Below are 23099 nucleotides of genomic sequence, written 5' to 3' on the forward strand. Positions count from 1 at the left end.
ATGTAATTAGAGGATCTCTGAGAAGGGAGCTGACAGCACTGGCATATCTACAAACCACAGAAGGGGCATTTAGATAACCGTGTTAGATTGTAACTCCGGAGTAACCAGTAATGGAGAAACAGGGAAGAAGGAGAGGGGAGGGGGAGCTAATTGCGTTAGGGCGGGGAAGCTAATCGCTCTCACTTTAGGGCAAGGAAGATAATCACTTTAGGGTGGCAATTTTAGGGTGGAGAAGATAATCACTTTAGGGTGGAAAAGATAATCACTTTAGGGTGGCAATTTCAGGGTGGGGAAGCTAAGACTATAAAACCAGTTTCCTTTGTCTACTTGGTGCGCACATTCTCCTGGCTGTAAGGGTGCGCCTGGCTCTGCAGACTCGTGAATAAAGGCCTCGCTTTACTGCTCAAGTCCTGTGTCCCAGTTTTTATTGTGAGGGTTTCTCACACCAACACAGTGTGGTGTGTGGAAACTTTATTACAAATGGAAAGAAAAGAGGAGTTAGCACAATTGGAAAGACTAATTCAAAAGGAAATGAAAACAGTGGGTGGAACTGAAGCTTGAAAATTTAGAAGTTTGGTCTTATGCTTCATCTGTATCTCAGAATGGGAGACTCTGTTTAGCTCAGACCTCATTCATAGACTCTTACAGAATCAGCCAGTATTCTTAGTGAAACAGACAGCCTAATACAAATATTAATTTAATACAGAACTGTATTTTTTTTTCCTGTGGCTGTTATCCCTTTAATAGACCACACTCTTATTTTCCTTTTTTCATCCAACCAAAGAGGGCAGCCTGAGGGGTAAGACAAGTTCCAAATTCTCCAGGTAGCAGTTTCTAAAAATTCAAGGAACCAACACTCTTGTCCCTACTTTGTGTTCAATCATAAAATAGACACTACCATTAAAATCCTTTGGCTCACGATAATGTGGCATCCATCAGAGCCTTATTAACTTTAACTGGTTGACTGCTAAGTCAATTACGCTTCTTTGAATTCAAGTAACAACTCTAGAAGTCCATATCTGTAGGTAGTTTTGGGATTTGGAAGTGAAGTTTGGTCTGCTACAAAAATCCACAAGTATGCTGTACAGTCCACAGACCTTGATCATGGGGAAAGCTCCAGACACTATGGACAACCAGGGTTATGATGGTGGATGGTGGTGAAGGCAGATCTTAGTGAAAATCTTAAAACCCTTAGCCTGTCTGTAACCCACTGCTTCTGTTTTTTGCACACTGGGAAGATGAAGAAATGGAATGACACTTCAGTTCATTTATTTGTCTGCCTTGATATTGATTTTACCATCACTAGCCTGTCAGTATTTTATATCCTCTTCTGTTTCCACACTGTCACCATCGAAGGCCATAAATTTGTGTAGGAACAGAAATATAGAAAGGAACTCAGGGTAATCAGAGGCCTATGGTAATAACATGAAAACTAGATGCCTTTAACTTGGCACAGTGTAATCGTAGACCAATGTTGTATGACCATTTAACAGTTAAATAATGTAATGCCTTCTGTTTGACATAAACATAAACTCCTAGAGTTTTAACTCTGCATTTCTGATCTTCATATTGTTACTCTGAAAGACATAATATTTAATTTGATTTTTTAAAAACCTGATCAGAACATTCTCATGGGTTTTTGAAAGTGTATTTTTGTATGAACACTATTTAATGAATACCTAAATGTTTAACACCTATTAGGTTCTGTGAAAAATAAAGCTACAATTATTTATGTGGGTTGAAGTTTTCTGGAAAAAGCTTTTATGGATTTAAGTGATATATAAACTGGACCTTGAAGAAAGTTTAATTGATTAAATAGGGAAAAAGATTACAGTTGAAGAAAAAGTGAAAGCATCACATTTCATTTTGACTCAAGTCTTCCTAGACATTCAAACTTTATCATTGACTGCCATACAATTTGGAACTAGAAGAAAGAAGAGAAGAGAAATGGAGAAATGTGGAGAAAAGGGAGAGTGGAAGGGAAGGGAAAAAAAGTGAGCCAAAAAACGCATATCTTAAAACTTATTTAATGAGCATTTATTGAGAATCTAAGTTGTGCCAGGCACTGGCAGGATTTTACAGATGAGAAAATGGTCTTAGAGAGGTTAAGCGATTTGCCCACACTCCTGCAATGTGTAAAAGCCTATGAAGTACTATAAGATTATTATCAATTGGGCTTTTAGCATATCCTCTGCAAGAGATGCTCATCTCTTTGGAATGGCTATGATACAGTTGGAATGAGTGCTATGCAATAGGAATGATTCCATAGTTACAGCAAGAAGTTAGGCAAAATGACTTGAAGGATTCCTTTCTGACTAATTTTAGGGGTCTATGATTCTTTAAAGTGGGTTTCCTTTTCATTATGGATTATCCTCACCGATTTCTGCTTTGTTCTAATACTTACATAGAACAAATTCTGCTCAGTTTACATGGTAAGATTAAAGTTGGTTGATATATGGAGAAACATACAGTGATTAAGCCATGTATTTTTGTTATTAGTCGTATGTTTGTCTTGGTGCTGTCAGCTTACTTCGTGAAATTACTCTTTGTCTCATTTTTTTCAAACAATCAGATGCTACCACCCTGACTAAAACTCTTCCAAGGCTTCCAGGAGCACTTGGAATACAATTCAAATTTCTTAATAGTGCCTTTGAGGTTATGTATGTTTTTTGCTCACCTCCCCAACCTTGTCTCACTGTCAACCTTCAGTGGACTAGAGCCTCCAGAGTGCTCTTTTGGTCCCTGGAATATATCCAGGTATTTACTGCCTCAGTACTTTGGCACACACATTTTCTTTTCCTTAGAATTCTTCTTGGCTCCACTTTTCATGTGACAGACATACTTATGCTTCAGGTGTCATATTTAACAATCCTTTTTCAGAGAATCTTTTAAAAACTATCCATTCTTTTTTTGTTTCTGTTTTTTTTAAAGTATATTTTATTGATTATGCTGTTACAGTTGGCCCAATGTTTTTTCCCTTTACTCCCCTCTGCCCAATACCTCCCTTCCCTCCAGCAACCCCTGTCCCTTAGTTCATGTCCATGAGTCATGCATGTAAGTTCTTTGGCTTCACCCTTTAGTATACTTTTCTTAACATCCCTCTGTCTATTTTGTACCTATTATGCTTTCTAATCCCTGCACCATTTCTCCATTTCTCCCCCTTCTCCCTCCCAGTTGATAATCCTCCAAATGATCCCCATACCTATGATTCTGTTCCTATTCTGGTTTGCTTAGTTGGATTTTGTTTTATTTTTTTGATTCAGTTGTTAATAGTTGTGAGTTTGTTGTCTGTTCATAGTTTTGATCTTCTTTTTCTTAAATAAGTCCCTTTAAAATTTCATATAATAACAGCTTGGTGATGATGAACTCCATTAGATTTACCTCGTCTGGGAAGTACTTAATCTGCCCTGCTATCCTAAATGGTAGCTTTGCTGGATAGAGTAATCTTGATTGTAGGTCCTTGCTTTTCATCACATTGAATACTTCTTGCCAGTCCCTTCTTGCCTGCAAAGTTTCTTTTGAGAAATCAGCTGATGTTCATATAGGAACCCCTTTGTAGGTAACTCTCTGCTTTTCTCTGGCTGCTTTTAAGATTCTTTATCTTTCACCTTTGACATTTTAATTATGATGTATCTTGGAGTGGTCTTCCTGAACTTATATATCTATTTCCTTCCCCATATTAGGGAAGTTTTCCTTCGCTATTATTTTAAATAAGTTTTCAATTTCTTGTTCTTCCTTTTCCTCCTTCTGGCACCCCTATAATTTGGGTGTTGGTACATTTAAAGTTGTCCTAGAGGCTCCTAAGCCTCCCCCCACCTTTTTTTTTTTTTAATTCTTGTTTCTTCATTCTGTACTGGTTGACTGTTTATTTCTTCCTTCTGTTCTAAATTGTTGATTTGAACCCTGGCTTCCTTCTCTTCACCACTGGTTTCATGTGGATTTTCCTTCATTTCGCTTAACATAGCCTTCATTTCTTCCCTTATGCATTTACCATACTCAAGCATGTCTGTCAAGTCTGTGAGCACCGTTATCACCAGTGTTTTGAACTCTGTGTGTTAGGTTGGTTATCTCCTCATCACTTAGTTCTGCCACTGGAACCTTGATCTGCTCCCTCTTTTGGACCATACTTCTCTGTCTCCTCAACTTGACAGCCTCCTGTGTTTGCTTCTATGTCTTAGGTAGAGCTTCCCAACCTGTTATGTTGTATTTGTCAGTACAAGGTGTCCCATTCCACCACATTGTGGCGCTGTTCTGGGGGAGGGGTCAGAGAGGGAACATTGCCACTTGCTCAGCACTCGTCCCTTTTCTAGTCACTTCACCCACTTCCTGTTTGGGACTGGTGCCCCTCTAGCTGTTGCCCTGGTTGTGGTTCCCAGATGGGTGGGCTTGCAGATGTTCTAGGACCATGGGGGCCCTGTAAACAAATAAACTGCTGAGAGACAGGCAGTTTCTTCCTCCGCCCAACTCCCACTGTTTCACAGTCAAAAGCAATGAAGCTTTATTTTTCTGGCACTGGAACCATGAGCTCTGTGGTCTTCTGGTCTGGGTTGAGATGAATCCCCAGGTGTCCCTACTGACTGCTGTAATGTATGACTGTAATTTCCACCATCCACAGCTTCTGCCTTGATGCCGCCACCATCGTCGCCACACGGGATTCACTCCACCCCAGCTCCATCCCTCCTACCTGTCTGGATGAGTAGTCCTTCTTTATATCTTTGTTGGACTTCCATGCAGTTCGATTTTCTGTTAGTTCTCGTTGTTTCCAATTTTGAGGTAGATGTAATCCTCATTTGGAAGGAAGCGAAGCATGTCTACCTACACCTCCATCTTGTCTGGAAGTAGACCATCCATTCTAATGTAGGTCTCCCTTGTTAGTTTCTCCCATAGCTGGTTGCCCTAGTCTTTCATAGCATTTTGAGCCTTTGAAATAGTTTACACGCAGTTGTTTGTTTCCTTTTAACCACTTGTCTACCACTAGATTGTAAGTTTTGTGAGGCCAAGGACTAGGTCTTGTTAGATCTCTACTATTTACCTAGTGTGGAATGAAATAAAGAAATATTTATTTATTTATTTAGAGAAACAAAAGCCAAGTTTATTTGTTCATTTCTTGCTTTTGAAGTACTCCTCGGTGACATCCTTTGCCCGACACTCTGCTATAGTCCTTAACTACCACACAACTGCAACCAATCACTTTACAGGGTTTTCCATCTCTGTCCATCTTACAGAGGCCTACCCATTTCTCTAGGTTCTTATTGTCATCAACCTTAATTAGGTTGATTTGGTGTTCAACACAAAGGGCCTCCACCAACTTGACCTACATAGGCTCAACACAGTTGGATGCAAGCACACACAGGTGGTCTTGGTGCTTGTCTAAGGCAGCTTCGTGAATTCCACACACTAGGCCATCATGGACAAGGGCTGTCTTGTAAAGCAGTATTAACAGCCATTATACCTCCAGCAGCAATGCCTTCCTCGGCCAAGGTGATCGGTTATGGGTGGAGCTGAATCTTGAATGTACCCAAGCCTCTGCCTCTGTTCAGCTCTGCAGCAGCAGGGAAAGAGCTCAATAAATATTTTAAAATAAATATTGAGACCTTAAAATTGCCAACTACTTTGTAACCTGCAAAGCGTTTTCACACATATTCTCAATCCTTACCATCACTTCTGAGATATTTCAGGCAGGGTACATATTCATTTTCTATTTTACAGATGGTAAGACTTGGAGAGTTTAACTGACTTGGCCAAGTTCACATAGCTAGTGGGGCTTGGGTGGGAAGTGTTGGGTCTTTTGATCGTTAGACCAGTGCTGTTTCTACCAAAAAGGGACAACAATGGGAAATTCTTCTGGATACAGAGTAGCCAAATAGTGTGCCTAGGAAAGAATCCCACAGTCCTGATGTGTAGAACTAGTTTCCTTTCATTTTCATTTATACAATCCATGATTATTACTGGCTGAATTTCCCATAGCATGATAGCAGAAAAATATTCAGTTCCTTGTTGATATATACATACAATAGCTAAGCCTAAACCACTGGCTGAACTGAATGGAGATAGAATGTATTTTAATTTATAAACCTGGCCTCACTTCTGCAGAATCGGAATGAATATATTGCTCACCTCAAGGACCAGTTGCAAGAGCTGAAGGCGAAAACTAACATGGAAAATAACTATATGAAAAGGAACACTGAACTGCAAATTTCTCAGACCCAGAAAAAATGCAACAAAACAGAGGAGCTCTTGCTGGAAGAAGCTGAGGTAATCACTGGTACATTAGAAATGAGCCAGATAGATGGCAGGTGAGATGTCACTCCTGACATTGCCTCAGCTAACAAAGGAGGAAGGAAAGGGAGACTTTCATGATCTTTGTTTGGCCTCTCCTACAGCCATAACATTTGAGGTTAAAAAAAAGAAGGGACAGAGGACTTGCATATTTATAAGAAGAGATTCTCATGGGCTGTAGAACCTGTATCACTTGTTTTTTGAAAATCGGTTGTACTTTCTTCCCTTGGTCACCTTATTTTATAAAACCACTTGCCATTTCTCCTGGAAATTATAGGAAGAGAGCAAAATAAGATAGGTAATAACTGCAGGATATTGTTGCTGCTTTCCATAATCAACCAGTAACTTTTATCCCTCCACTAAGAAATACAAAACCTAGAGAGCTGAACCTCATTCAGACCTAAATTTATAGAAATGAGAAGTCACAGTGAAAATATCAGGAGAAAGAAACAAGGATTAGACCCTCATAAGAGGAGGAAAGCTAAAAAATGGGTAAAAGAACAATAGGTAGGAGACCAGGAGCAAACTCAGTAGTGTGTCCATGCAGGACTCCTTTCGTTTGAGCTTCCTGCTTATTTGGAGCTTACTCCCCAGCTGTGGCTTAACACTGTGACAGCAAACTTTTTTCTTGCACCCTGGAATTTCCTTTTCTGGGCCTAAGAACCTGTGCCCTAGAAGCACTGCTTCTCTCCTTAATATCGCTTTCCAGGCAAAAGGATTATGATCCTTTTGTTCTGGGCACTTGCTTGTATCTAGCACAGTGCCTGACACTTGGTTTGGCAGTTTGTGAACACTGAGTGGAAGGGATCAGAAGTGCAGCTCTGGAGCAATACATGGAGCTCTGGTGACTCCCACTGGTCAAGAAAACCTGCACGGTTGTCACAGCTTCTTGAGAAGTGCTCATTTCCAACCCTGCTGGAAAGAATTCCTGATGTTGGTTTATTGTTCTCACAGAAAGTAAGGTTGAAAACTGAAGAAGAGAACCAGATTCATATGGAGATTGAAATATTCCTTCGAAAGGAGCAGCAGGTGAGTTATCTAAACTTTTATCCTCTGACACGTGAGTTCCACTTATAAAATGACAGCAAAAACATTTTTTTTAGGGAAAGAAAAATCAGTCTTAATTCTACCAGCCTAATGAATGAGCTGTAGCCCATGTTTTCTTTTAAAGTTACTCATTTGAATAAATCTTTTATAAAGCTGTAATTGGAGTACAGATAAAATTTGTCTTCTGCCTTTATCATTTAGCATTATATAAGAAACTTTTCTTGTTCTTATGTTGCTTCGTTGTCATAATTTAAAAATATGACTTTTTTAAACTATAAAAATAATATTCTTTGTTGAGGAAAGATTTTTTTAAAAGTTGCCAATTGCTTTTTTAAGCATTTTTTTCATGTTATCAGTCTCTTCATAAAATAATTTTAAATGGTTTTATAATTTTGCATTGAATGGTTATGCCATGGCTTACTTCTTACCCTTTATTTTGGATATTTAGGTTATTTCCAAAGTTTCATTATTATAAATAATGCAGTAATGAAAGCCTTGCCTAAGTTATTGTTTTTCTTCATTGCAATTATTTACCCAAAGTAAATCTCAATCATGAAGTTTTGATGTCAGAAAGACTAGTATATTGTGAATTGCTAATATAGTTAATACTTTAAAATTTACATTGTCATCAATAATGTATATAGGCACTAATTTCAAGTATCCTCAACAGCACTAGCTATTTTAGATATTATTAAAAGTCTGCAAACTTAGTAAGTTGTTTTATTTTGCATTTTTTGCTTACTAGCAGACTTGACCATTTTCCCATAAATTTATTTACTCATTTTATTTCTTCTTGTGTGAACTATGTGGCTTTAATTAGTACTTCTAATACTAACAACAAACCAACCTGAGTAGAGCCTTTCAAAATATCCCTGTTGGATGAGTAAGGAAAAAGTTTCCAGGTGACCCATGATGCAGTCTGCCTTTGAGAAAGCTAATGAATTTTCAGTAACCAGTTCCAAATTTACAGTTAAAGAAAACAATTTCTAGATGCTGTCTTGTAGATCTCTACTGAAGAAAATATCTGGTGGGCTATTAGAATCAGAGGTCTGTAACCCGCAATCTGAGAATTATGTATAATTTTATCTGTTTCAAGTGTTAAGACACAGCAGGTATTTGAAAACAATCAGATGAGCTGGTGGATTAAGTGAATGGTGGGTGGATGAAGTCAGTGTTTCCCAGATCTTCAGCCCAATAACACAAGCAATACACAAATACTGTCAAATGAAAATTGGAAAAGTACAGAAATATGTAGATTTTATTTATTTATTTTCAATAATTTTAGTATATTCACAGCATTATGTATCCAGCACCACAATAAATCAGAGACACTTTCATCACCCCTAAACCAACCCCATACTCTAGCCATCACCCTCTATCCCCAGTCCCTTTATCTCCACCTCTAGGTGACAACTAACGTACATTCTGTCTCAACATTCTGAACATTTCATATAGAGGGAGTCATAAAATATTTAGTCTTCTGTGACTGGTTATTTTCATTTATATTTATTCATGCTTTGGTATCAGTACTTCCTTTTGTACCACCTTTTATTTACCCATTCATCTGTTCATGAACATTGAGGTTTCACTTTCTGACTGTTGTGCATATGCTGCTATGAATATTTGTGTAAGTTTTTTGTTTGGACATATGTTGTATGTTTTGAAGCTATATTCCTAAGGGTTGAATTGCTAGGTCATATGGTCATGCTGTTTAATTTTTTGAGGAGTTGACAGACTGTCTTCCAAGGTGGCTGCTAATTTCTCCTATCTTTACCAATACTTGTTATTATATAGCCTTGATTATAGCTATCTTAGTGAATGTGAGCTCCTATCTTATTGTAGTTTTTAAAAAATATATTTTATTGATTAAGTTGTTACATTAGTCCCAATTTTTTCCCCTTTGCTCCCCTCTGCCCAGTACCTGCCTTCCCCAGCAATCCCCGCCCTCCCCCCTTAGTTCATGTCCATGGGTTGTGCTTATAAGTTCTCTGGCTTTACCCTTTCCTATATTATTCTTAACTTCTCCATGTATATTTTGTACCAACCAATTATGCTTCTTAGTCCCTGCACCATTTCCCCATTTCTCCTCCTTCCCTCTCCCAGCTGATAACGCTCCAAATGATCTCCATGCCTATGATTCTGTTCCTATTCTGGTTTGCTTAGTTGGATTTTGTTTTTATTTTTTAGATTCAGTTGTTGATAGTTATTAGTTTGTTGTCATTTTAACATTCATAGTTTTGATCTTCTTTTTCTTAAACAAGTCCCTTTAACATTTCATATAATAATGGCTTGGTGATGATGAACTCCTTGAGTTTTACCTTGTCTGGGAAGCACTTTATCTGCCCTACCATTCTAAATGATAGTTTTGCTGGATAGAGTAATCTTGGTTGTAGGCCCTTGCTTTTCATCACTTTGAATACTTCTTGCCAGTCCCTTCTTGCCTGCAAAGTTTCTTTTGAGAAATCAGCTGACAGTCTTATAGGCACCCCTTTGTAGGTAACTCTCTGCTTTTCTCTTGTTGCTTTTTTTTTTTTCAGATTTAATGTGTTTTATTGATTAAAATATTAATTTGTGCCAATTTCCCTTCCCTCTGCTCCCCTCCACCCGGTGGCCCCCCTCCCTCCAGTTGTCCCCCCCTTTTAGATTATGTCCATTAGTTGTGCATACAGTTCCTCCCAACCTCTCTCCGTCTATTCCATTCCCTCCTACCATGATCCCCAATTCCTATATCATCTCCCTCCCTCTCCCCACTCCCTCTCCCTGTTGACCTCCCCCCAATATGCTTCCCGTACCCACAGTTCCTTTTCCACTCTCGTTGCCTATTTAGTTTGCCTTTGTTTCATCTCCTTAGCTTCTGTTTTTTAAACCAGTCCCTTTAACATCTCATATAACAGTGGTTTGGATCTAATGAACTCTTTCAGTTTTATTTTGTCCTGGAAACACTTTCTCTGTCCTTCTATTCTGAATGACAATTTCGCTGGATAGAGTATTCGTGGTTGTAGGTTTTGGATTTTCATTACTTTGAATATTTCTTGCCAGTCCCTTCTTGCCTGTAGGGTCTCTCTTGAGAAGTCAGCTGATAGTCTAATTGGGACCCCTTTGTACATAATTCTTTTCTTCTCTCTTGCTGCTTTTAAGATTCTCTCTTTATCTTTAATTTTTGACATTTTGATTATAATGTGTCTTGGAGTGGTTCTCCCTGGGTCCAGTCTCTTGGGAACTCTCCTTGCTTCCTGGACCTGCAAGTCTATTCCCTTCCCCAAGTCTGGGAAGTTCTCCTTTATTATATTTTCACTCAATTTTTCAAGTTCTAGTTCATTTTCCTCGCTCTCTAGCAAACCAATGATTCTTATGTTGGGCTTTTTATAGCTGTCCCAGAGGTTTCTGATCCTCTCATCGTTGCTTCCCATTTCCTCTCTCTGCATTGGTTGACTGCTTGTTCCTTCTCCATATTCCAGTTTGTTGAAATGAACTCTGGATTTTTTTTCCTCACCATCTGTCTCGTATGTGGTTTTGTTCCTTTCATTATGAATGTTTTTCGCTTCTTTCTTATCTTTTTCCTGCTCTTTTGTGAATTCTGTAAGCCACCTGATAACAATGGCCCAGAACTGAGCCTCTGACAGGTTTCTTATCTGTTCATCTGTCAGGTTCTCTATCTGTTGCCTGGTGAGCTGTGCTACCGGGATTTCTATAGTTGTCTGCCTCATTTTGACAGATGCGTTTTGTTTTCTTGGGCCGGCTGTAAGGGGCAGTGCCTGTGTACGCGTCACAATTCAGCGACTGGCGCCTGTCTGCGACCTATTTCGCAGCCCTGTGGTGCTTTCTTTGGGGGCGGGGGTCCAAGATGGATTCACACAGTTATTCAGCTAGGAGACCGGGATCTGTCCTCCCGCCCCCCTGGGCCTCACTGTTCAAGGCGATGCGGCGGCCGCTCTCCCCAGCGCCCGGGTCGCGCACCGCCAGGGGCTTGACCGCAGCCGGGATTCCTCGCCGCCCCGCCGCTCCAGGTGCGACCGCAAACAGCGCTGCCCTCTTTAACTCTTACCTGCCCAAATGGCACCGCTGGTTTATAACTTCATATGTTGGGCTTCCGTGTAGTTTTATTTTCTGGAATTTCTAGTTATCCTTTGTTTTGAAGTAGTTGTATTCCTCTCTAGTTGTAGAGGGAGACCTAGCGTGTCCGTCTAAGCCTCCATCTTGGCCGGACGAAATCTTCTCTTGTTGCTTTTAAGATTCTCTTTATCTTTCACCTTTGGCATTTTAATTATGGTGTGTCTGGGTATGGTGGTCTTTGGGTCTAGGTTGTTTGGAACTCTCTGTACTTCCTGGACTTGTATGTCTATTTCCTTTGCCAAATTTGGGAAGTTTTCCTTCATTATTTTTTCACATAAGCTTTCAATTTCTTGCTCATCCTCTTCTCCTTCTGGCACTCCTATGATTTGGATGTTGGCGTGTTTAAAGTTGTCCCAGAGGTTCCTAAGCTTCTCCTCATCTTTTTCTACTCTTTTTTCCTCATTCTGTACTGGTTGACTTTTTTTCTTCCTTATATTCCAACTCATTAATTTGAACCCCAGTTTTCTTTCCTTCACCATTGGTTTTGTGTGGATTTTCCTTCTTTTCATTTAGCATAGCCTTCACTTCTTTCCTCATGCTTTTGCCATACTTAAGCATATCTGTCAAATCTGTGAGTAACTGTGTCACCAGTGTTTTGAACTCTATGTCTGTTAGGTTAGCTATCTCCTCGTCACTTAGTTCTCCCACTGGAAACTGGATACAGTCCCTCTTTTAGGCCATACTTCTCTGTCTTCTCATCTTGACTGGTTCCTGTGTGTGCTTGCCTCTGTCTTAGGTAGAGCTGTCCCACCTGTTATGTTGTAAGGGGTGGAGCCTTAGGTATTCATCAGTACAGGTGACCTGTTTCACCAGGTTGTGGCACGGTGTGTGGGGGATGGGTCTGAGAGGAAACAATGCCGCTTGCTCTGCACTTGCCCCTTTTCTAGGCACTTCTCTCACTTCCCGTATGGGACTGGCACCTCTCTATCTGTTGCCCTGGCCATTGTTCCCAGAGTGGGTAGGTCTGGGGACATTCTAGGACCCTGGGGGCCCTTTAAACAAGCGGACTCTACTGAGAGACCAGCAGTTTCTTCCTCCGCCCCAACCGCCACTGGTTTGCACAGTCAGAAGCAATTAGGCTTGAGTTTCCCTGGCATTGGAACTGTGAGCTGCGCAGTCTAGTCTGGTGCTGGGAGTGCTCTCCAGGCATCTCTTCCTACTTTTTAAAACACGTGACTGTGATTTCTGCCGGCCTTCTGCTGCCACCACTGCTGCCACCACCACACCGCGTCTTCTCTGCTCGAGCTGCACCCCTCCTACCTGTCTGGATGAGTATTTCTTCTTTACATATTTGTTTGTTCGATTTCCATGCAGCTCAATTTTGGGGAACTTCTGGTTGTCTCCAGTTTTGAGGTAGTTGTATTCCTTCTTAGTTGTGAAGGGAGACTCAGTGTGTCTGTCCAGTCCTCCATTTTGGCCAGAAGTCCAGAAATATATAGATTTTAAACAGAGAAACCTCTCTTAAATGCTCCTTTAAAAAAAAAAAGATTTCATCCACATCTTATGTTTTTTCTTCGCTTTTTTATTGTTGTTCATTCTTCCACACCTTTTTCTTTTAATATACATACTTCTCTGTATACTTACTTACATGCTTTTAGTGTTTATTTATATTTGTTTTTAAAGTAAACGAGATCATACTATATATATATTGCAGACCCTGTTGTTGTTTTTAATTTGCCTTGCCTTTAATAATGTTCTTTGTTAGTACAATTGCTGTATAACATCCCATACATAGGATATACCAATATTTACTTGACTATTCTCTGTCAGTGGATGTTTAGTTGTTTCTGAGTTATTTTTTTTGTTAAAACAGTGCTAAACATTCTTTTATATGTCTCTAAGTGCAAGGTATATGAAGAAACTATACATTGTTTATATTGTCCTAGATTCCTATGTCCTTTAATATTACTTTTAAAGGTTATTCAGGTTATTCAGTTGATTCCTTTGGGTTTTCCAGGTAGAAAATCTTATTGATTGCAAATAGTAACAATTTTATATTTTCATTTATATTATTTATATGTCCATCTCCATTTGGTGGCTTATTTTACAGGTAGAATGTCAAGTGTAATGTTAATTAATAGTAGTGATAATGTGACACCATTTTTCTACAATTGGTTTTATTGGTAGTTCAATCACATGAGTTGATAGTCATGTCAGGTTTCTCATGTACAAGTTAGGCCACTCACTGGGAAGGAATGGGACCCTGAAACTTGAAATGGAAATACTGGTTGCACTCAGATATAATTGACAGTGTTGAACCCTCAAGTCAGTGCCTTGTCAGTGGAATTAGACCACTCTCCTGTGTCTGAGAAGTGTAGTCTTTCTTTCCCTGTGATAATAACTCCATCTATGCCTTGAAAAAAGATGCTCACTCTCAAGACCTAGCAGAATTATGCTTATTGCTCTTGGATCCATAACTAGGATAAAATCTCAGCAAGTTCTAGGGAGAACAGATAACTCAAATAACTGTAAATCAGAAGGAAATAGCTTACACACCAGAAGATTACAAGACTTTGCTAATATACATTGGCAGAAAGCTGGGGGACATGTGGGAATGGGTTCTAAGGGTATTAGACCAAGTAAGTGGAATAATGCCAGTTTGGGTGAAGGTCATTGATAAGGATATACTTACTAGAGATTTTGGATTTAATGTGTTAGTTTGTCCATCTAGAGGTGACTCCAACAGTTTGGTTAGTTAACCAAAACTTGGACTCAGCAGTGGCCCACATTTAATGAGGTGGAGATGCCAGAGCTTTCCTGCTGTTATGTGGAGGAGAAAATCCAAAGATTTGGGGGGATAGGAATATCAGAGTGAATTTACCATGTGTGACCTACAAATCTGCCACCAAACACTCACCTCTAACTAGTTTCTGTGAGATACTCTTTCCTAGAAGACACTCCTTTACTAAAGTCACTGGAAAATACACTAGTGAGGAGCACACCTGCGTCCTTCCAAAGCTCTGTGACTTCTTTCCAATGCAGACGATGTAAGACCATGGGTAATGTCATCATTGATATCGGCTCCCTGACTTCAGTGGAGATGATGGGGTCCTAGAGTGACAGAGCACAAGTGGCAATCCTGGCCTGTCAAAGATAAGGTGGACACATTTACCATGAAGGGCAGCAGGATGTACTGGTTATCAGAATGCCTTTGCCCACTGGGATGTTTGGCAATGGCTAATTAGTCATGATATCCCAAGGAACAAAATTGATGCGCAGCCTGATAGAGCATTACTTGATCTATATAACAGAAAAACGTTCAAGTCTAGTAGCCAAAAACCTGATTTGAGTCACCACAATGAAGAGTCATGGTCTCTCATCCAGTTTCTAGAACTAAGGCAATTCGCGAACCCAGAGTCCCTTGACTGAAGGGGCATGTCCCTCTGAGAATGAATTCTGTAGCATTACTGCAAATATATATTTTGACTTTCTCTAAGATTTACCCAAAGGAGGGCTTCCAGCCCAGATGGAGGTGTAGTAGACATGATTCACCTCCTCACACAACCATAAGAAGGAAAACAACTACCTCAAAACAAAAAACAACCAGAACTGCCAGAAAATTAAACTGTATGGAAGTCTGACAAAGATTTAAAGAAGTAATACTCATCCAGATGGGTAGGAGGGGCAGAGCTGGGGAGCTGGGGTGAAGAGGATGCCATGTGGTGGAGGTGAGGCTTCGGTTGGCAGAACTAGTGGTCCCGCATTCACGTGTAATAGATAAAACACAGACCCACCCACTCTGGAAACCATCACCAGGGCAACAGCTAGAGGGGCGCCAGTTGCATACGGGAAGTGAGTGAAGTGACTGTAAAAGGGGCAAGTGCTAAGCAAGTGGCATTGCTCTTTTTCTGACCCCTCCCCCACATACAGCACCATAAAGCAATGAAACCGGTCACCCCATACTGATGAATACCTAAAGCGCTGCCTCTTACAATGTAATAGGCGTGGCAGCTCTACCTAATACACAGAAGAAAACACAGGGCGGCTGTCAAATTGAGGAGACAAAGAAGTATGGTCCAAATGAAAAAACAGATTAAAAGTCCAGAAAAAGAACTAAGTGAAATGGAGACAGCCAACCTATCAGATGCAGAGTTCAAAACACTGGTGATAAGGATGCTCAGAGAAATGATTTGAGTATGGTAAACACATAAGGGAAGAAATGAAGCCTTAATTAAGTGAAATAAAGAAAAATATACAAGAAACCAACAGTGATGGGAAGGAAGCTGGGATTCATATAAAGTATTTGGAATGTAAGGAATAAATAAACATTTAACCAGAACATAATGAAGAAACAAGATTTACCCAAAGGGACCTATGACTATTCAGTAGTGTCTGTGCACTGGGAAAAAAAAGGAAAGAAAATATCCAGAACTTCTGAGATCACTAAACATTGGTTCTAAATTGATGCAAATTCCTGGGACTCAAAATAACACTGTGGACTCTACTCAAAATGGTCAGGTGATAGATGGAGTATTTGTGTGTGTGTGTTTGTGGTTTCTTTTTTATTCATTCATTCACTCATTCATACATTCACTTGTTCATTTTAGAGAGAGAGAAGAAGAGAGAAACATTAATTTGTTGTTCCACTTTGTTTATGCATTCATTGATTGATTCTTGTATGTGCCTTGACTGGGGATCAAACCTACAACCTTGTGTGTTGGAACGATGCCCTAACCAACTGAGCTACCCAGCCACAACTTTTTTGTAGTTTCTTTTTAATTTAAAGATTTTATTTATTTTTAAAGAGGAAGGGAGGGAGAAAAAGAGGGAGAGAAACATTAATGAAACATCGATTGTTTGCCTCCTGTAGGCACCTCGACCAGGATTGAACCCACAACCTAGGCATGTGTCCTGATCGGGAATCAAACCAGCGACATTTCAGTCTGTGGAATGACGTCCAACAAAATAAGCCATGCCAGTCAGGGCTTTTTTGTAGTTTCTTAAGGTAGAAATTGGAATATCCAGATTACTCACTCAAGAACTTATTTTTTTTACGAGAGAGGGAGGAAGTTGGGGAGAGAGGGAGAGAGAAACATGAATTGGTTCCCTCCTGTACATGCCCCGACTGGGAATCAAACCCGCAATCTAGGTATGTGTCCTGATTGGGAATCAAACCTGCAATTTTTTGGTGTATGGAATGATGCTCCAGCCAACTAAGACACACAAGCCAGGGCTCAATGGAGTCTTTAGTCTGATTTACTGTAGAATCACTTGTTCTATGGATCCACCCTTTGGTTATTTCTTCAGTTACTGAATATATAATTGCAATAGACATACTTGGCAACAGACAGAATTTCTCTCTGGCTCATGGAGTGAAGGCCATTATGGTAGTTAAGACTAGGCAGAAGTTTCTGGAACATTCCCTTCCTACCAAGATCATAAATCATAAGTATGCTGCTTTCCTGGTGTAACTGCAGAAATAAGAGTCACCATCAAACTTGAAGGAAGTAGAAGTAGGGATACTTATCACATCCCCATTTAACTTGGTTGTCTGACACTTGCAGTGAATGATCTTGAAGATTGACTGTGGATTCTTGTAAATAATGTAAGCAGGTTGTTACTCCCTTTGCAGCTATGGTTCCAGATGTAGTATCTTTACTGGAGAAAACCTTCAACAGCCACTGTCACTTGGTAGGCAGATGTTAACCAGACTGAAACCCCTGTGTCCAAACAAGTTTGAATAAAACTTCCAGAAGCAGTTTGCTTTTACCTGGTAGGGCCAACAGTACAATCTCACATTCCCACATCAGGGGTATTATGTGAGTTCTGTATTCTGCCATAACATGGTCTGTAAAGATATTGGTTGCTTTGACTTTCCACAAAATGTTGTAGTAGTCCACTGTACTTTGCTGATGGTGATGAATAGGAAGTAGCAAGGATTTTAGATGCCTCAGTAAGGCATATGTGAATAGAAGGTGGGAAATAAACTATTTTTGGTACCAATCCTGTATCATTAGGTTTCACTTAGGTGACAGAAACCAGACCAGTAATTTGACCAGGGAACTCAACAAAAGGATCATTTAATTGATAATAAGGGATTGGCTATAAAGAAAGAATAAAAGAGAACTCTAAAGAACATCTTAGGGCTGAGGGATAGTATCCAAGGAAGGAATAAATAGAGATGTTTGCTTTGTTGCCCTGGGACAGAGCTGGTTCACAGCTGGTGAGACAAAGCTGGCTAGCAGGGAACTGTGGATTGTGCTTGGTAAGCAAGAACCCTCTTGTGTCAGCAAAGCTAGGTGAACAAGTGCTAAAGAGTGTCTCACACACATGCCACTGTCAGCTATGCCCCAGGCACAAAAAAGGAAGCACACTGGAACCAGAGAGAGAAGGTCTTCATCACATCCCTCCAGTCATTTGGAGGGTTATCAGCAGGTAGGGGAATGAGGAGAAAAAGCATGAGGGGATTAAGCAGCATAATTGGTTGGTAGAAAATAGGGGCAAGTTAAGAATAATATAGGAAAGGGTGAAGCCGAAGAACTTATATGCATGACCCGTGGACATGAACTAAAGGGGATGGGATTGCTGGAGGGATGGGGAAACTGGGAAGAGGAGCACAAAGGAAAAGAAATTGGGACAACTGTCACAAAATAATAAAATATACTAAAACGTTAATGTAAACATAAGTATGATAAATACCAGGTTGTGGTATACATTTTAGCCAACTATTGTCAAACTAACATGTTCCCTCTAACTTAATAAGAATGATTGATATGAATCATGTTTAAAAATAAATTCCCTGCCTATGTGCCACCTGGCTCCTCTTGATGTCTCATTCTTGAGATACAGTCTAGGAGTTTGGAAGTTATACATTATGTTCTTGCAGTGGTAACTCTTACATTTTTAACATACACATTTATACTTGATTCCTTTAAGTCTAGAGTCAATATCTATATCTTCTTGCTTTTATCAGGGCAAAGCTTTCACTTACTTCTCTTCCTCCCTTTCATCCTACATGGAAACCATTCATTATATACTTACATTTTATAGATCAGGGAACTGAAGTTTAGAGAATTTAAGTGAAGTTATTTGAGTGCCACAGTTGAGAGTTGAATGGAGGCAATCTAACTTCAGAGCTTATTTCTGCTCTTCCCATTAGACTCCACTGCCCAACTGGAGATTTTAATTCCAAATTCTGATTTATTATTAAAAAGTGTATTAAACAGCTTAAACATACATTTTACTGGTTTCTCTCTCATTTCTTAAACATATACCTTTCATTTAACTTTGCTAAAGTACATTCTTGAGTCACTATTAAAGAAAGACTAGGTGTATTCTTTCCCTCACATTCGAATGATAGGTTGGCTAGGTATAGAATCTTAGATTCACATTTATAATCTTTTAGAGTTTTGAAGACATTGCACCCTTCTCAACTAGTATTTAGTGTTATCAATAAAAGAGGTGCCATTCCTTACCCTTCAGAATTGCAGCTTTACTTACCCAGAAGACTTCCTCATTTTTAAATTGAGTAATAAAGTACACAAATATTAAGTATATAATTTAACGAATATTTATGTATATACGCCCCTGTACCCAGCACCCAGATACAGAAAACTTTTACAGCATACCAGAAGTCTCCCTCATGCCCCACTGCCAGTCAATAAACTAACCCTGCCTCCAGAAGTAGCCACAATTCTGACTTGTATTACTATAGAAAAGTTTTGCTTGTTCTTGAAATTTATATAAATGATTTTATACAGAATTTATTGTTTTGTGTTTGGTAGAAGCCATGTTTTAATATTCTTTCCAAATAGAAACTTGAGGAGAAGCTAGAGTTCTGGATGGAGAAATTTGATAAGGATACAGAAATGAAACAGAATGAACTAAATGCTCTCAAATCTGCTAAGGCCAGCGACTTAGCACACCTTCAAGACCTTGCAAAGATGGTAAGGAAGCAGTTTCCATAGTGTAAGGCTCAGCACTGAAGAGTGGGTGATAGCTAAGCTAAAGTAGCTGGGCAATGCTATTTTTGGTCAGAGTGGAGGTTTGCCTGTAAACCACTGGGTTTCTATTTTGATGATTATGATGCTGACGTACCAATGATGACAATAACGTTGAAGATAGGAACAGTAAGAGCAGTAGCGAACATTTAGGTAGTGCTACTCTGTCCTTGCAGTTAACTAGCATTTTATGTATATAATTTCTTCAGCAAACTCTTGAGATAGATACTATTATTATTTCTACTTTATGGTCTCTGAAGACAATTAATAAATTATGATTTCCAAAATGCTTCTGATTGTGGCTTTATCATTGAATGCAGAACTCCCCAAATTTCTCTTTTAAAAGATGGCTATTATTTTAATGTGTAATTCTATCACAGCTTTTAAAAATTTAATTATTTTGAGGTCATTAATCACATCACTAGTATTTTTATGAAATATTTTAAAGATTTTTATTTATTTAGAGAGAAGGAGTGGGGGAAGCAAAGAGGGAGAAAAACACTGATGTGAGAAACATTGATTGGCTGCTTCTCACACGCGCCCCTGATTGGGGATGGAACCCGCAACCCGGGCATGTGCTCTGAAATCAAACTGGTGACCCTTTGCTTTGCGGAGTTACACCCAACCAAAAGACACACTGTTCAGGGCTTTATAAAATATTTTAAAGCAAATTTGAAATATTTAAACTGAAACAAACTTGGGAACAATTATGAAGTTAATATGTGAATATTTATAATATAGGAATCCAGTAATTTTTTGCTTTTGTTTAGATTTGGCATGTTTTATTTTAAAATTTTTATTAAAATTGCAGGGCTGGCTGGTAACAGTTTAGCCAAGAGAGTCCTGTAACATAATTAATGTCTACTTTTGCAGATAAGAGAGTATGAACAAGTCATCATTGAAGATCGTATAGAAAAGGAGAAGAACAGGAAGAATGTAGAACAGGCTCTCTTGGAATTAAAGAGTGCCATAAAGGTAGGAAATCATAATTGGCTTCTTGGGGCCGCTTTCATTCTATAGCTGGTGTGACACCGAGGAATACAAAGTACATTCATTTATTGTCAAATACAGAACAGGAGATCTGTGAGGAAGTATGCCCTTTGTTATTGCTGGGATTTGCCAGCACAGCCCAGTGGTGCAGGGAGACAGGTTAACAGAAAAAGATATGCCCCCAACTCTTAATCCATCCAAAAGGAGATGGCTAGCAGTGGAAGTGAAATGTAGAGTTTGTGCCCATAGGTCAAATTTAAGGATACTATTTCTAAGAAAAATAGGTTTCGAAGGAGTTCTAATATCCTGCTGCTTCTGAAAATCCTATTTATAAGTTAGCCCAGGCTATCTGCTTGATTCTGATAAGAGCCATTTGAAAAAGAGAAAAAGGTAGAAGGGATAAATTTAGAAAATAGAGATGTTTTAGATTTATATGAACTACATATTAGTGATTATTTTCTTGGCAGGTCAGATTCTAGGAACTATCAAGCCAAATAATATCAACTAAATTGAAACTATTGTTTTTTGTTTTGTTTTAAAGTATACTTTACTCATTATATTGTTATAATAGTTCCAATTTTTTCCCCTTTGTTCCCCTCTGCCCAGAACCCTCCCTTCCCCAGCAATACCACCCCCCCCAGTCCATGCCCATGGGTCGTGCACACAAGTTCTCTGGCTTCACCCTTTCCTATATTATTATTTTTTTAAAAATAATTATTTTATAACAATAAAAAGTAACAATCCCCCCTCTCAGACTAAAGACCCTTTATAATCTTATAAAGGACAATGGGCAAAGGTCTCGTGCTCCTCTAGCTGCTTCAAGCTGGGCGTGGTCGTCGTCCTATCTACCCTTGGGTCCAGAATTCCCTAATAAGAGTGGGGGTGTTGAGGGGAGGGTGGTCTTCTTACATGGGGAAGGATCTTGAAGATCCCAGGTCAGTTGGCTGTCCCCAGACCATGGCATGCTTGGTTTAATAGGCTGGCATCCTTGTTGTATTCTGGGGGCAACAGATTTGGCGACAGGGTTAAAAGGCATCATTCCATCCATAACCATTAGATGACAAAAGGCAGGGATTAATTTTTCAATGTCCCACATTAGGGGAAAAAATGGGCTTCTTTGGAGGAAGGTGTGCAAGGCACATCACACTTGTCCAAAACCCTTTTGCCCATTATACTTAGTTTGGGCTGAGGGGAATATTTTAGGTTTCCCCCCTCTCAGACCTCTGGGCCCTTTCTGTCCAAGCCATTACGATAGAAAAGAGAAACTAGTTTTAAAGTGAAGCCTACAGACCACCCCATTCTTCACCAACCCAGCCACTTAGTTCAGCCAGAAACTATTGTTTTGAGGATTGCCCTAGTCTCTGAAAGAGGAATATCTGCTGAGACCAAATAGTTTACAGACTGTAGTTTGGTTTGGGATGTATATTAGAGGATGGATTAAGAAAGTAAGCTTTAAAGTATATTGAGGGACTTCCAGCCAAGATCGAGGCCTAGAGTGACACGTTCCATCTCCCTCCACAACTAAGAAGGACTCCAACTACTGCAAAACCAGAAATAACCAGAAGTTCCAGAAAATAAATACAAGTCCAATGTATGAAGTTATAAACAAATGGTGCTTGTCCAGACGGGTAGGAGGGGTGAAGCCAGGGTGTAGAGGTCAAGCTGCGCTGGCAGCAGCAGCAGCGGTGATGGCGGTAAGCACAGACACCTGTATTTAAGGAGAGGCAAAAAGCACCTGGGGAGCACCTCCAGCTGCAGATCAGACCCATCAGCTTGTAGTTCCAGTGCTGGGGAAGGCAGACCCCCACTGCCTTGGACTGTGAAGCTCAGAGGGGGTGGGGACAGACTGAATGACAGGAATCCATCGTGGACCCCCAACCCCACAGAAAACAGCACAGCATTGTGAGAAGAGTCGCCTGGTTGTGACAAGTGCACGGGGCTCCGTCCCCTATAGCATAAGAGGTGTGACAGCCCCATCAAGTAAGCAAAGATAAACACAAAACTGTCAGGATGGCACAGATCATGATACAGACCCCAGTGACACAGCTGACCAGACAGAAAATATCTAACCTAAGGACTCAGCTGATAGGAAATCTTTCTGAGGCACAATTCAGAGCTTTGGGTATAAGAATGCTTACAGTCCTAACAGCAGATCTTAAGATGGGGAAGGAATGAAGGCTAGTCCTGCTGAGATGAACAAAAACACATATGAAACTAGTGGTGAGGGAAAGAAAACCAGGGATCAAATCAACAAGTCAGAACATAGGGAAGGAACAGTCGATCAGTGCAGAAAGAGGAAATGAAAAGTGAGGAAAATGAGGAGGCTCAGAAACCTATGGGACAGCTATAAGCGGGTCAACATCCGAATCATAGGGTTGCCAGAAAGTGAAGAAGAACTAGAAATTGAAAAATTATGTGAAAAAATAATGAAGCAGAACTTCCCTAACTTGGGGAAGGATATAGACTTACAGGTCCAGGAAGCAGAGATTGCCAAAAAAACTGGACCCAGGGAGAACCACACCAAGACACATTATAATCAAAATGTCAAAAATTAAGGATAAAGAGAGAATCTTAAAAGCAGAAAGAGAGAAGAAGAGAATTACATACAAAGGGGTCCCAATAAGGCTATCAGCTGATTTCTCAAAAGGAACTCTGCAGGCAAGAAATATTCAAAGTAATAAAAATAAAAAACCTACAACCACGAATACTCTATTCAGTGAAGCTGTCATT

The 23099-nt window shown here is 39.7% G+C and overlaps 1 protein-coding gene and 1 pseudogene across 1 annotated transcript in view; one reads left to right on the forward strand and one right to left on the reverse strand.

The window, feature by feature from the left end:
• The window catches only part of DRC9 (dynein regulatory complex subunit 9), a 69339-nt gene that overhangs the window by 44643 nt on the left and 1597 nt on the right, over nt 1-23099 (forward strand). The window contains exons 6-9 of the mRNA XM_090277847.1: nt 6094-6255; nt 7234-7308; nt 19194-19325; nt 20253-20354. Coding sequence (XP_090133973.1) covers nt 6094-6255; nt 7234-7308; nt 19194-19325; nt 20253-20354 — 471 coding nt within the window. The remainder of the gene's footprint in view (nt 1-6093; nt 6256-7233; nt 7309-19193; nt 19326-20252; nt 20355-23099) is intronic.
• LOC150021695 (small ribosomal subunit protein eS12 pseudogene) lies at nt 5101-5489 on the reverse strand (annotated as a pseudogene).

The sequence above is a fragment of the Furipterus horrens genome, unplaced genomic scaffold (assembly GCF_987537825.1).
Source record: "Furipterus horrens unplaced genomic scaffold, mFurHor1.1.pri manual_scaffold_1, whole genome shotgun sequence".
In the NCBI taxonomy this organism is placed as follows: Eukaryota; Metazoa; Chordata; class Mammalia; order Chiroptera; family Furipteridae; genus Furipterus; species Furipterus horrens.